Genomic DNA, 15,116 nt, shown 5'->3' with positions numbered 1-15,116 from the left:
TGGGGAAAGGATTCCCTATTTAATAAATGGTGATGGGGAAACTGGCTAGCCATATGTAGAAAGCTGAAACTGGATCCCTTCCTTACACCTTATACAAAAAATTAACTCAAGATGGATTAAAGACTTGTATGTAAGACCTAAAACCATAAAAACCCTAGAAGAAAACCTAGGCAATACCATTCAGGACATAGGCATGGGCAAAGATTTCATAACTAAAACACCAAAAGCAATGGCAACAAAAGCCAAAATAGACAAATGGGATCTAATTAAACTAAAGAGCTTCTGCACAGCAAAAGAAGCTATCACCAGAGTGAACAGGCAACCTACAGAATGGGAGAAAATTTTTGCAGTGTATCCATCTAACAAAGGGCTAATATCCCGAATCTACCAAGAATTTAAACAAATTTACAAGAAAAAAACAAACAACTCCATCAAAAAGTGGGCAAAAGATATGAACCGACGCTTCTCAAAAGGAGACATTTATGCATCCAACAGACATATGAAAAAATGTTCATCATCACTGATCATCAGAGAAATGCAAATCAAAACCACAGTGAGATACCATCTCACACTTTTGAATGGTGATCATTCAAAAGTCAGGAAACAACAGATGCTGGAGAGGATGTGGAGAAATAGGAAAGCTTTTACACTGTTGGTGGGAGTGTAAATTATTTCAACCATTGTGGAAGACAGTGTGGTGATTCCTCAAAGATCTAGGACTAGAAATACCATTTGACCCAGTAATCCCCTTACTGGGTATATACCCAAAGAATTATAAATCATGCCACTATAAAGGCATATGCACACGTATGTTTATTGTGACACTATTCACAATAACAAAGACTTGGAACCAACCCAAATGTCCATCAATAATAGACTAGATAAAGAAAATGTGGTACCTATACACCATGGAATACTATGCAGCCATAAAAAAGGATGAGTTCATGTCCTTTGCAGGGACATAGATGAAGCTGGAAACCATCATTCTCAGCAAACCATTACAAGGACAGAAAACCAAACACCACATGTTCTCATTCATAAGTGGGAGCTGAACAATGAGAACACATGGACACAGGGAGGGGAACATCACACACCGGGACCTGTTAGGGGATGGGAACCTGGGGGAGGGACAGCATTAGGAGAAATGCCTAATGTAAATGACAAGCTGATGGGCGCATCCAACCAACGTGGCACATGTGTACCTATGTAACAAACTTGCACATTGTGCACATGTACCCTAGAACTTAAAGTATAATAATAATAAAACCTAAAAATAGAAATACTATTCAATGCACTAATCCCATTACTGGGTATTTATTCAAAGGAAAGAAGTCAGTACATAAAAGAGATACCTGCACTTGCATGTTTATCGCAACACTATTCACAATGGCAAAGATATGGAATCAACCAAAGTGTCTATTAGTGGATAAATGGATAAAGGAAATGTGGTATATATACACAATGGAATACTATTCAGCCATAAAAAGAATAAAATCATGTCACTTGCAACAACACAGATGCAACTGAAGATCATTATCTTAAGTAAAATAAGCCAGGCACAAAAAAACAAGTATCACATTTTTACACTTATATGTGGAAGCTAAAAATTTGATCACATGGAGGTAGACAGTGAAAAGATTAGATAACAGAGACCATGAAGGGTGAGTGGTGTGACGGAAGGATGAAGGGAAGTGGGTTAAAGGGTACAAACATACAGTTAGATAGAAGAAACAAATCCAGTGTTTGATAGCAGAGTGAGATGACTACACTTCACAAAAATGTTTTGTACTCAAGTGGTGAACACCCTAAATACTCTAACTCGATCACCATGCATTATATACATGTAACAGAATTTCGCATGTGTACATCAATGTCTACAATTTTCTTTTTTGAAAAAAAAATATAGCCAGGCGCGGTGGCTCACGCTGTATTCCCAGCACTTTGGGAGGCCGAGGCGGGTGGATCACAAGGTCAGGAGATCGAGACCATCCTGGCTAACACAGTGAAACCCCGTCTCTACTAAAAATACAAAAAAATTAGCCAGACGTGGTGGCACACACCTGTAGTCCTAGCTACTCAGGAGGCTGAGGCAGGAGAATCGCCTGAACCCGGGAGGCAGAGGTTGCAGTGAGCTGAGATCATGCCACTGCACTCTAGTCTGGGTGACAAAGCGAGACTCTGTCTCAAAAAAAAGAAAAGAAAAAGAAAAAGATATGTACGGAATTGTTAGGGTTTAGAAAGTTACTTGTTAACTAATTCTGCCAGGAAGCATTGTAGGCCAACATTTTCATGTAGGCCAACATTTTCATCAAAGAATGATGACTTTTATTTCCTGAGAGTGACTTTTACACAAATCTGTAGAACTGGAGTAGGGAAGGATATAATCTAATGTTTTATGTATCAAAGAAAGGCTATTTACAAACAAATGAAGAGAGAACTGGGAGCAGAGCAAAGTTTATGTGCTTTCTCCAGTAATTAATTCAACAAATACTCCATTCAGATGTTACCTTCTTACTGAAACCTTCTCTTAAAATAATCCCATCACTACCCTATGCCCACTTTCTCTCTGTTCCCTCTTTCTACTTTCTCATTAACTTTTTGAGGAACTGTTTTCCAAAGTGGCTGAACCATTTTGTGTTCATACCAGTGGCGTATGAGAGTTCCAGTTTCTCCATAGCCTTGTCAACACTTGCCATCATCTTCCTTATTTTTGTCATTCTAGTGGGTATGAAATGGTATCTCCTTGTGATTTTGATTTGTGTTTCCCTAATGACTAATGATGCTGAGCATTTTTTTTCATGTGTTTATTGGCCATTTGTATATCTTCTTTGGAAAGATATCTATTCAAAACCGTTGCATTTTTTTTTTTTTTTTGAGACAGGGTCTCACTGTCACCCAGGTTGGAGTGCAGTGGTGCAATCATGGCTCACTGCAGCCTTGACTTCCCAGACTCAAGTGACTCTCCCACCTCAGCCTCTTGAGTAGCTGGGACTACAGGCATGTGCCACTGCACCCAGCTATTTTTTTTCTTCATTTTTAGTAGAGATGGGGCTTTGTTATGTTGCCCCAGCTGGTCTCACCCTCTTGGGCTCAAGCAATCTTCCCGCCTCAGCCTCCCACAATACTAGGAATTACAAGCATCAGTCACCATGCCTGGCCCTTTGCCCATTCTACTGGGAAGGGGAACATTATGGTAGAAGTTTATTCAGAGGCAGAAGAAGGGAGCAGTCACTTCTTTTTTATTGTAAATTCAGAGGGGTCTATATGCAGGTTTGGTACATACGTATATTGCATAATGCTGGGGTTTAGGCTTCTAGTGAACCCATAACCCAAATAGTGAACATACACTATAGACAGATTTTCAACCCTTGCCTCCCTTCCCCCTCCCTGCTTTTGGAGTCTCAGTGTCCACTGTTTACATTGCTTTTCTAATAGGAGAAGAGCATAACAAAGTTATTTGATCGCAGTTCATGTGACACAGCAGTCTTCAGAGTGAAGACTTGTAGATCCGGGGAAACTGCCCTTGTTTATAAACATTAACATGGTTCAGCAAAGTATGGAAATATGATTGGACAAAAAGAGTAAGATCGAATGCTCATAGACTGAAAGGAAGAACCCACCCAAGCCTGTCAGTTCAGATTCTTCTTGGCATCTCTTAGCAGCATTCCCTTTGCCCATTTTTTAAATTGAGTTTTCTTTTCTGTTTGCTTCTTTTACTGTAAGACTTCTTTACATATTCTAGATACTAGGCCCTTATCAGATATATGATTTGCAAATATTTTCTCCCAGAATGTGGGTTGTCTTTCAGTTTCCTGATAGGGTCCTTTGAAGCACAAAACTTTTTTATTTTTATGAAGCCCAATTTATTATATTTACTTTTCTTTCATTGCTTATACTTTAGGTCTCATATCTGAGAAACAATGACCTAATCCAAGGTCACAAAGATTTACACTTATGTCCTCTTACATTTACATCTTTGATCCATTTTGAGTTACTTTTTGTATATGGTGTAAGATGGAGGTCCAACTTCATTCTTTTGCATGTGGATAAAGTTGTTTCATCACCATTTTTTAAGAGTTTTCCTTCCTCCAGATAGTTTTGGCACCCTTGTGAAAATCAATACCTTATTGTCTTTATGGCACTTATCACCATCTGAAAGTATATTATTTATTTGTTTATTGTCTGCCCTCCTCAAACTCCCTTACTCCCTGTATTAGTCTGCTTTCATGTTGCTGATAAAGACATACCTGAGACTGGGAAGAAAAAGAGGTTTAATGGACTTAAAGTTCCGCATGGCTGGGGAGGCCTCACAATCATGGCGGAAGGCAAGGAGGAGCAAGTCACGTCTTACACGGGTGGCAGCAGGCAAACAGAGAGAGCTCATGCAGGGGAACTCCTCTTTATAAAATGATCGGATCTTGTGAGACTTATTCACTAACAGGATAACAGCACAGGAAATACTTCCCCCCATGATGTGATTATCTCCTACCAGGTGCCTCCCACAACACATGGGAATTCAAGATGAGATTTGGGTGAGGACACAGCCAAACCATATGTCTCCCCTTCCTCCTTCCCCCTGCAAACACACATACAAATTCAAATGTGCATCTTATTAAGACAGGAACCTGTCTTATCTACTATTTATCCCCAGGGACATAGTGGGCACTTAATAAATATTTGTTGAATGAATAAAAAGGGCTCCAGTTTTGTTGAAAATGTATGTGTCTATACCCAAATGCAGGTAATCACTTCATTTAGGGCAAAAAGATTGTTGAACACTGCCTAAATGAGATTTTATAGCCATTTCCTGGGTTGGATGAGAAGAACCTAATTAGGCAAGAAATAATTACCCCATTGGCAGGAAAAAAAAATTCAGCAGAGAATTTTAATGAAAATCCAAATGCAAGTGTGAAGGGACTTTCTGAGTCCTTGGACTACTTCAAGTCCTATGGACTACTTCATAGTCCAATAATACCTCAGTAGCTGTATGGCTTTGGTCAATTCCCTTCACTTCTGAAGGACTTAGTTTCCTCACCCTTATATGGGGAGCTCCTGTGCTATGCGATCTTGCAGGTCACTTGCAGCACTAGCATTATATCATTCTAATGTTTTGGATTTGTTTTTGTTTTTGTTTTTGAGACAGGGTTTCCCTCTGTTGCCCAGGCTGGAGTGCAGTGGTGCAATCATAGCTCACTGTAGCCTCAGCCTCCCACCTCAAGCAATCCTCCCACCTCAGTCTCACAAGTAGCTGGGACTATAGACATTCACCACCATATCTGGCTAATTTTTTTTTCCAACAGACGAGGTCTCACTATGATGCCCAGGCTGGTCTCAAATTCATGGCCTCAAGGAATTCTCCTGCCGTGGCCTCCTCTCCTGCCTTGGAATTACTCTGGGATTCCAAAAGTAAGCCACTTCACCCAGCATGTTTTGGATTCTTTAGAAATAGCATCTGTAATCAATTAAAGTTAGTCTACTTAAGGAGTATAGTTTTCATTTGCAATTTATCTTGCAGAAATATACTGACCAATCTGTTAAATTAAAAGTATACGTGGCTGGGCAGAGTGGTGCATGCCTATAATCTCAGCTTCTCAGGAAACTGAGGCCAGAGGATCATTTGAGGCCAGGAGTTCGAGGCTGTAGTGGTGCACCATGATTGCATCTGTGAATAGCCACTGCACTCCAGCTTGGGCAACAAAGCAAGACCCTTTTCACTAAAATATATATTTTTAAAAGATGCTTGATTAAGAAACAATATAAATTTTCTCTTGAAAACTGTCTGAAATAACTGATCATGAGTACAAAGAATCAGAGATCCCCTCAGAAGACAGGAGGTAAAATTCTTAGTCAACTGCCTCAGGTTTTCAAAGGTTTCCCCACGGTAGGTTGCTGGTTAGAAAGAGCATGTCTGCTCACTAGTGGGCAAATCAAGGAATTGCTCTCTTTTCCAAGAGGAATTCATAAGGCTCCATCTTGTGGTGAAAACTGTTAACAAGCTTTACAGCTACCACATAATCCATTTCTAGGCAAGACCTAGGCCTGGAAGAGGTCATTCAAAACTCCAGGGTCTGCGGAAGCCAGAGACGTCAAGGTGTACGGGCGAACATGGCAGCTGTATGGAAACCAACTGTCAGAAAAATAATCACTGTGTTTATTTTTCTGAACTAAGACTGCAACCATACCGGGTAATGTGTATGTGTATGAATATATATGTGATATTGAAGATTGTATCTTAAATTCAAAATTGAAAAAAGATAAAATATAAATATTTAATTTCTAGTATTTTATTTTACAATTTGCTCACTTTTTCTTCAGCACCAATATGTCCTTGTTAAACCTGTGTTAAGTTATATAATGAAAACAGAATTCAGCCTTGACTAGGACCCATTAACTACAAGTGATAATTAGTCCTACTTAGTTTAATACTGGAAGAGAGCTGTTCAAAAAAGTAGATATTTTTAAATGTGAGTTGTTGTACAACTGTGAAGATATTTGTAGAAGTTTGGCATTCCAGTGTCACTGTACAAAACATCCAATCCTATATCACACCATGAATCATTTTTCACACTATAAGTAGGAATTGACAAGGTGGATTGAACAATGGGAGGCTATCTTCACAAAGTCTGAAATCAATAAGCCATTTTGAGAAATCAGTTTTCAGTGTATCACAATTTTTATCACAGGTTTCAGGACATCAGTTTTATTTCTAGAAACTAATTCCAACCACAGAAAAGAGGACTTCATAACGATGCCAGATATGGCCTCCTATAACTTTTTTTTCTTTTTTTAACACCCGTGGCAGCAGACTCTATTCTACGTTTTATAACTGCTTTGTGGGTGCCTTTGCAGGGAAATATTCAAAGTGTTTGTCTACCCCAAAGCTCGGTGTTATGATAACAATCTTTGCTGCTTAACATAAGCAAAGCTTTTTTCCCTCCAGTGATGTGAATAAGTTCATTTCTCTCAACTGTTCAACAATGCTCCTTTGCTTTCTGCCATGACTAAGCCCCCACCCTCTGTGTCATGAGCAGACTGCCATGCTGTGTGTCCAATTCATCACACGGTGCCTTCAACACTCTGTGCCTGAAGCCCTACAAGGAGATCCAGCTCACAGTATGAACGCTGTGTTCGGGACATCGTCAATTTTTAACTTCTAGCAGAAAGCAATTCCTGCTAAATAATGCAAGTAAGTAGATGTAAAGCCTGTGTCTTTATATAATTTGCCACCTAGAGTTTAAGTTTTATTGCAAGTCTGATATAAACACTGCTCATCCCAGGAATATCATCCTATAGGCACACAAATCTACTGCATTAAATTGTTTGGAAGTTTCCTCTATACACAAAAATTATTTTCTTAATCATTTCCTAAGATTGTGTCTGTCTTGAGCACACTGTCCAAAATATTTTTCAGTCATATAAAAATTCATAAGCCCCATGGTGGTTAATAGAGCTCATCACTGCATCTAAGTATTACTAAATATGTATCTTCACCAACTGCAATAGCAAATGCCACCATTTTAAAACTTTTTCACATGATTTTTCTTTTCATATCTTAGTCACATTTCCATTGCATTGAGCAACAGTATTTCTAGTTACATTTACATTTGCACGTGTTTATATCTTTTCAGGACATGCAATTTCCGCTACATTCAGTAGATTCTCTTTTACAACTTGCTATCTGTGAAGAATTTGATGTCCCAGGCAGATTTTTTATTTATGACTTCTTATTTCTTAAACAACCAAGACAAACCTTGTTGACATTTCAATTCTCTCTTCAGCTCCTTAGGTTTTGATCGCATGTCTCTTCTATGGCCCTCTTCTTTGTTCTCCCAGTGGCTTGTTTCATAATGGCACCTAGACTGTTTCCTTAAATTACATCTTTTGCCAAATATGCACACAGGAGGGTTCTGTGAGGAACACAGGAGGAACACATGACTCCCTCAATCTATCTTCATTTTCCTACTTTTCAAAAAGATATGACTACAAGAAATATGCTACTTTTCTAATACTATAGGGTAGATGTGACTTCACACCACCAAAAACCCAGTTCTGCAAAATGTTATAATTATTTTCTATAATTCAACCTCTGAATCTGGTCTCCTACCACCTGATAAAGGATATGTCCTCTTAGTCTTCTTCAGGAAGTCATTCAGTCACTTCCACAAGGATATTGAGGGCCACTTTTCCTGTTGCCCCCAGTAACCCTAGAGCTCATACTATAAACCATAAGGGTAAGTCCCCTCAAAGGACAGTGATTCTCAACCCTGTCCTGCTTCATATAAGAATCACTATAGGGAGTTTTGAAAATGCCAGTGCTTAGCTGTTCTGCAGAACAATTATTCATAATCTTCGAGGGTGGGACATGGGTATAGGTGCTTTGCAAAAGCCCTTCCAGTCATAAGGGTAATTCTAGGATGTCGACAGGGTTGAGAAAAACAGATCTAAAGAAAGCAGCCAACAATTGAGGCCAAATATCTACCTGCAAAGGTTAATAAGAGGCAGCAGTACCTGCAAATGGCCAGGATACCAGCAGCAGCCCTCCACCTGAGTCTGCATATATAGAAAGATTAGGGAGGGAGAAGGGGGACCTACTGGAGTTATGGGCAGCAGAGTGAAGCGTTGCTGCAGAGCCTCCTCAAGACTCACATGAGATCTTCACAAGACAACCAACATCTGGATGTCTGGCACCCGGAAGGCAAGGAGGGCCAGATGGTGTTGGCCAGGGGAGCAGCAGCAACACAAGAGAGTGCATTTACAACAGCAGCCAGGGAAATAAAGAGACTCTTCTGCCTGTCCTCTCTCACACACATCCAACCAAAAACTGAAGAGGGAGAGACGGGTGTCTCAGGGTCCACCTTGTCTCCTCCCAATCCTAGCAGATGGGGTCTCAGCTAAAACTGTGCTTGGGGAAAGGCAGAAGATAATACTTAAACCAACTATGAAACTAAACTGGACTATTAATAACCAAAAGAAGACGAACATTTGAAACCTGCCCAGGACATTACAATTGGATGGGAAGCACAGAGTGAGGCACTGAAACTAGAGGAGGGAAACATGTTGTGTTTATCCCTTCTCCTTTCTCCTTCTTGTCTTCCATGAGTGACATCTCTGCTCCTTGGGAGTCACTCTAAGATTGGCATGAAGGTGGGATGTAGAGTCTATACTGTGATCATTCCTCTGTCCTTACGTTGATGTCAGTTCACACGTCCACACTTTGATGTCATGCTTGCAAAGTCTCCTTGATATGGCCACTAGACCTCATGGAATCCAATAACTCCCTTAGCAGATTTCCAAACTCCTTTTGTGAACACAAGGAAGGTTGAACAGCTCTCCCAAGTGTGGATGGGCTGCAGGGGACTCAGGGGCTCTCTTGCAGTCTAACTGCCTTTGACATCCCCATGCAGCCATGAGCAGTGGGCCAAGGTGTGAGACCCCTTCAACAGAGATCCTTACCTTCTCTGGTTCTTTCCTGCCTCCTCTTCTTTCATTCCTCTCCAACTGGGAAAGCATTTTCTAGTCTACATGGTGGTGATGGAGAGAGATGTGAAAGAAAAATGTTTCCCTGACCACCTATTCTTCCAATCTGTTCTATCCTATGCCTGGACCAAAGCTTTTAAACTTCATAGCCAAGAATTTGAAACTTGTTTCTTGAAGACCCCATGAGAACTTCCGTAAACTAGGCTGGGCGCAGTGTCTCACATCTGTAATCCCAGCACTATGCGAGGGTGAGGCAGGTGGATCACATGAGGCCAGGAGTTCAAGACCAGCCTGACCAACATGGTGAAACCCCATCTCTACTAAAAATACAAAAATAAGCCAGGCATGGTGGCAAACATCTGCAATCCCAGCTACTTGGGAGGCTGAGGCATGAGAATCCCTTGAACCTGGGAGGGGGAAGTTTCAGTGAGCTGAGATCGTGCCACTGTGCTGCAGTCTGGGTGACAGAGCAAGACCCTGTTTCCAAAAATAAAAATAAAAAAAGAACTTCCCTAAAGTAGAGACAATGCCTCCATTCTAGCTCTCCAAATGAGAAAATATGGAATAAAAATGAATTGGCCCCACATAGCTGTAAATGTGGCGCTGTGAGTGGCTTGGAGTTGTCAGCCTAGACTGCCAGCTTGCATACAGCCTCAGCAACAGTCCCACACCCCAGTGGCTGATTCCCTCCCTGCTCCTCTTGCCTGAGCTTCTGAGGCTGCAGGTAGACCCTGCCCAACATCTCCTTCTGTTCCCACCTCTTAAAATCAGAGAAAAGCATGAATGAAAACCAATAGAAAACAGTTCCAGAACAATGGAAGTCAACGATTGTGTGCCAGAAATTTGGGGTGATACCATTTATTACAAACTTGCATATGTTGGGACAAAATAAACCAAACAGTGAGTTTGATGCTTCGGAATACATGAAAGCTGCTGACAAATGCTACTGTCTTCAATTAAGAGAACTAACCAAAGTTAATGAGTCTCTTACAGGAGATGTAGAACCTGCCAAAAATCTTGTTTCCAGTTCTGACTATTATGAATAAAGCTGCTGTGAGCATTTTTGTACAAATCTCTGTGTTGACATAAGTTTTAATTTCTCTAAACAATGCTTTCTTAATTTTGAAATATATTGCTTTGCCTGATGCTTATTTCTATACAAATATGATCTAATAACATTGCCATTTTAAAATAATAATAAATCTCTGACTTCCTTATTTAGTTAATTTATTTATTTTTGAGACAGGGTCTGGTTCTGTCACCCAGGCTGTAGTGCAGTAGCTCCATCTCAGCTCACCAAGACCTCCACCTCCCAGGCTCAAGGATCCTCCCACCTCAGCCTCCCGAGTAGTTGAGACCACAGGTGCGTGCCACCATGCCCGGCTAATTTTCTGTATTTTTTGTAGAGAGGGGGTTTCACCATGTTGCCCAACCTGACCTCAAACCCCTGAGCTCAAGCAATCCTCTTTCTCAGCCTCCCAAAGTGCTAGGATTGCGGGCATGAGCCACTGAGCCGAGCCAACTTCCTTATTTTAAATAAAATTAATTTGGGGTGGGGAAATCCATTTTTATCATTCATCCATTTATATTATAAAAAAATATAATGGACCAAGGCCAGGGATGGTGGCTCACACTTACAGTCCCAGTATTTTGGGAGGCTGAGATGGGAGGATTGCTTGAGCCCAAGAATTCAAGATCAGCCTGGCCAACATGGTGAAACTCTGTCTCCACAAAAAATACAAAACTTAGCCAGGTGTGATGGCATGCACCTGTAGTCCCAGCTACTCAAGTGGCTGAAGTGTGGGGATCACTTGCGCTATGGAGGTCAAGGCTGCAGTGAGCCATGATTACGCCACTGCACTCCAGCCTGGGTGGCAGAGTGAGACCCAGTCTCAAAAAGAAAAAAATAAATCAAATAAAAATAACAGGGCAAACACACTGGAAAATGATAACTGGCACTCAGCTTCTGTGTCAAGAAGACACTAGGAATTAGTATTGTCAACAAACTGAAAAGTATATGCCTTGTTTAAAATGGGCAGCCACTACTCAGCTTCAGCCAATTCACTATGCCAAATCTTCTAATTTTTCAAGAGAAGATAGATTTTTTGTGTGTGCATATAAGTAATCTCCTAAGTTTAAATGTTGGCCAATAGAACCCCTCAAAAAAAAAAAAAAAGTTACACACTGGTGGATTAATGCTGTATAGCATTAGCCAATGCAAAGTAAAAAGACCACAGGCCAAATCTGACCCAAGGCTCATTGGTTTCTAGCTAAGATTTTGGTTCTCAATCCTGACTATGAGCAACAAGACCTTTTGGCTTTTTTAAAAGATAGCATGCCTGAGCCCTAGTCCAGATTCTGATTTCCTAGATTTGTATGAGTCCCGGGCATCTACCATTCTGGTTCACAGCCAGGGTTAAAAAGTAGGAAATTAAATTTCAAGTTATAGTACCTTATCATATTTCTGAACTTCAACACCAAGTCCAAAACACTGAATTCTCCCCAGGCTCATTCTACCTGATTCTGAGCTCAAATAGTCATGTGGGATCTCAGTAAGCTGAAATTGATGACACGTATACAAACAATAAAAACTGGGACTATGGAGACTTCCTTGTCTCCAACTTGAATGGCATCCAATTTTGGCTTTTCTGTATACTATTTGAGGACATTATAATAGCAGGCCTTTTTGGAAGAAACTCAATTCTAAGTAAAAGATGTTCATATATGAGCGTATGGGAATTTCTTATTCACAAACATGGTAACCATCAAAATAAAACTCTCTCCCAAAATAAGAGAGACAAGAAAAGAAGTGGAGAAAACAGATTTTAAAAGCTGTATGAGCTTTTACAAATAATTTAGCAGGTAACAGAGATCTTGTGAGACAAGTAAAAAGGCCTTGTATTCATGCCTTATCAGGTAAATGTGGACTTAAAGTAAATAAGGTAGGAAGGTATTGAGCTAGAAACATGTCTCAAATTATTTCCAGTGAGCTTCTGAAAGCCCAAGACAAATGTATCTTTATGAAAAACTGAGACAGACCCAGTAACCAGATCCTCTCATTATTTGCATGTGAAACCTCTAACTTGTCGTCATGTGATAAACAAATGGAGAAAAATTGGAAATAACCATTAATGAGGGGGGCGGAAATTACAATAACATTGAGCAAGGGTCAGAAGATTGCAGAGCAGTTACCCGTTCTTGGCATAGAAACCTGAAAGTCAAGATCAAAGAGAATGGCAACCATGAACACAGATGCCACAGACAAAGACATATCCAGGTTCAAGGTCATCTTCACCTTGGTGGTCTCCGGAATAGAGTGCATCACTGGCATCCTTGGGAGTGGCTTCATCACGGCCATCTATGGGGCTGAGTGGGCCAGGGGCAAAACACTCCCCACTGGTGACTGCATTATGTTGATGCTGAGCTTTTCCAGGCTCTTGCTACAGATTTGGATGATGCTGGAGAACATTTTCAGTCTGCTATTCCGAATTGTTTATAACCAAAACACAGTGTATATCCTCTTCAAAGTCATCACTGTCTTTCTGAACCATTCCAATCTCTGGTTTGCTGCCTGGCTCAAAGTCTTCTATTGTCTTAGAATTGCAAACTTCAATCATCCTTTGTTCTTCCTGATGAAGAGGAAAATCATAGTGCTGATGCCTTGGCTCCTCGGGCTGTCAGTGTTGGTTTCCTTAAGCTTCAGCTTTCCTCTCTCAAAAGATGTCTTCAATGTGTATGTGAATAGCTCCATTCCTATCCCCTCCTACAACTCCACGGAGAAGAAGTACTTCTCTGAGACCAATATGGTCAACCTGGTATTTTTCTATAACATAGGGATCTTCATTCCTCTGATCATGTTCATCCTGGCAGCCACTCTGCTGATCCTCTCTCTCAAGAGACACACCCTACACATGGGAAGCAATGCCACAGGGTCCAGGGACCCCAGCATGAAGGCTCACATAGGGGCCATCAAAGCCACCAGCTACTTTCTCATCCTCTACATTTTCAATGCAGTTGCTCTATTTCTTTCCATGTCCAACATCTTTGACACTTACAGTTCCTGGAATATTTTGTGCAAGATCATCATGGCTGCCTACCCTGCCGGCCACTCAATACAACTGATCTTGGGCAACCCTGGGCTGAGAAGAGCCTGGAAGCGGTTTCAGAGCCAAGTTCCTCTTTACCTAAAAGGGCAGACTCTGTGACTGGAACTCAGGGAGGACTGCGGGACCTCGTCCAACCACTTCTGCCTTTTCCTCAGGTAGAACTCTCTCCTCACCCATCTCTTCTCTCCCAAACCTGCTCTGACACTTCTCAGAAAACGTGACCCTTTTATGAACATGAAGCTGAATTTTTAACTTGAGATTCTAAACAGAAGTAACCAAGAAACCTGAAGATGGACTTTGAAAGTTCCTCGAACTATGTTCATTCATATCCTGCCCTGAGATCTCTCTGCTTTCTTCTCCTCCTGAGCCTTAAGGAGAGGGTGGCCAGACATATCGGTTTGCCAGGGACAATCTCTGTTTATTGTCTGTTGTCAATTGAGCACCCTTCAATTCTCAAGAATATCATGGTCTGGATGAAGAATTACATGATCATCCTACTTAAGACACCCAACTAACACACAGTTAGGGCTGGTGAAGCAGAGCACAGCACTCAGTCCATGGGGTAGAAGGGAAACCAGAGTGGCTACAGAGAAAGAAGATTCAGGAAAGAAAGGCTGCCAGAAATTATCAAGAAGTGCTGCAGAGGTTCCGAGGAAAGTAAAGGGTGAAGAAAAAGGCTTTGGATTTGACTGCAAGCAGGCCATGTGTGCTATTAGTGGAGTGATAGGGTGACATCCTGATCCCAGGAATTCCAGAAGATGATGCCAAAAGAGAGGGGATGGGTAAAAACCAATAGTCTAGAAAGGATGTTTGGAGATAAAGATGAGTTATAGAATGGCAGATGAATATGTGAAGGGTCAGTTCAATGCTTTATTTCTCCAAATGGGAGGGGACAAAGTGAGCAGAGAGGAAAGAAAGAATGCAGGGAAAAGAGTGAAGTGGGCAGGAAGCCAAAAGAGAAAAGAAAGAGGCTGGAGTAAGTGAGTGTCTGTTTTGCTCAGTTCCCGACCTGTAGCAATGCTAGTGGCACCTGTGCCTCTGGTTTTACCAGTTCTGGGTTACCTTGAAGTAAACAGTGGGGCAAGAGCGGGTTACTTGGGGCAGACCGCTGGAGAAGAGGAAAAACATTATTCTCCATTGTCATTCTTCAGGATGGTTCCAGCAGCATTGTCTCAAAGAGCTGTTCACAAAATATTGGACACCCCCTCCCCAGATATCTTAGAGCTTGAACGTTAGGAATCTGAAGTTGTCTTTTATTAGGTAAATTTTAAATCACGATTATTGAGGAAAATGTAAAAAGAATGCTGCGAATCATACCAAACTTAGGTAGTCCTCAAATGAAAGTATAAGGTCAGTAGCAAAGTCTAGTTCTGAGCTCCAGGGCTCTCAAGCACACATTTCAGAAAGAGTTCCTTACATCCATAAACTGCAAAAACGGCATACACACATGGCATACACACACACGGCATACACACACATACACACACACGGCATACACACACATACACACACACAGCATACACACACATACAC

At 41.1% G+C, this 15,116-nt stretch overlaps 1 protein-coding gene across 1 annotated transcript; it reads left to right on the top strand.

Moving 5' to 3' along the window:
* The first annotated feature begins 12,668 nt into the window (after nucleotides 1-12,668).
* LOC105471187 (taste 2 receptor member 40) lies at nucleotides 12,669-13,710 on the top strand. Its single transcript, XM_071094325.1, has one exon. It carries the CDS (start codon nucleotides 12,711-12,713, stop codon nucleotides 13,680-13,682), a length of 972 nt encoding a protein of 323 aa, XP_070950426.1. The 5' UTR covers nucleotides 12,669-12,710; the 3' UTR covers nucleotides 13,683-13,710.
* Nucleotides 13,711-15,116: the final 1,406 nt, after the last annotated feature.

This window comes from Macaca nemestrina, chromosome 4 (genome assembly GCF_043159975.1).
Source record: "Macaca nemestrina isolate mMacNem1 chromosome 4, mMacNem.hap1, whole genome shotgun sequence".
Lineage (NCBI taxonomy): Eukaryota > Metazoa > Chordata > Mammalia > Primates > Cercopithecidae > Macaca > Macaca nemestrina.
The sequence above is the reverse complement of the archived record's forward strand: the minus strand, read 5'-3'. Positions and strand labels throughout refer to the sequence as shown.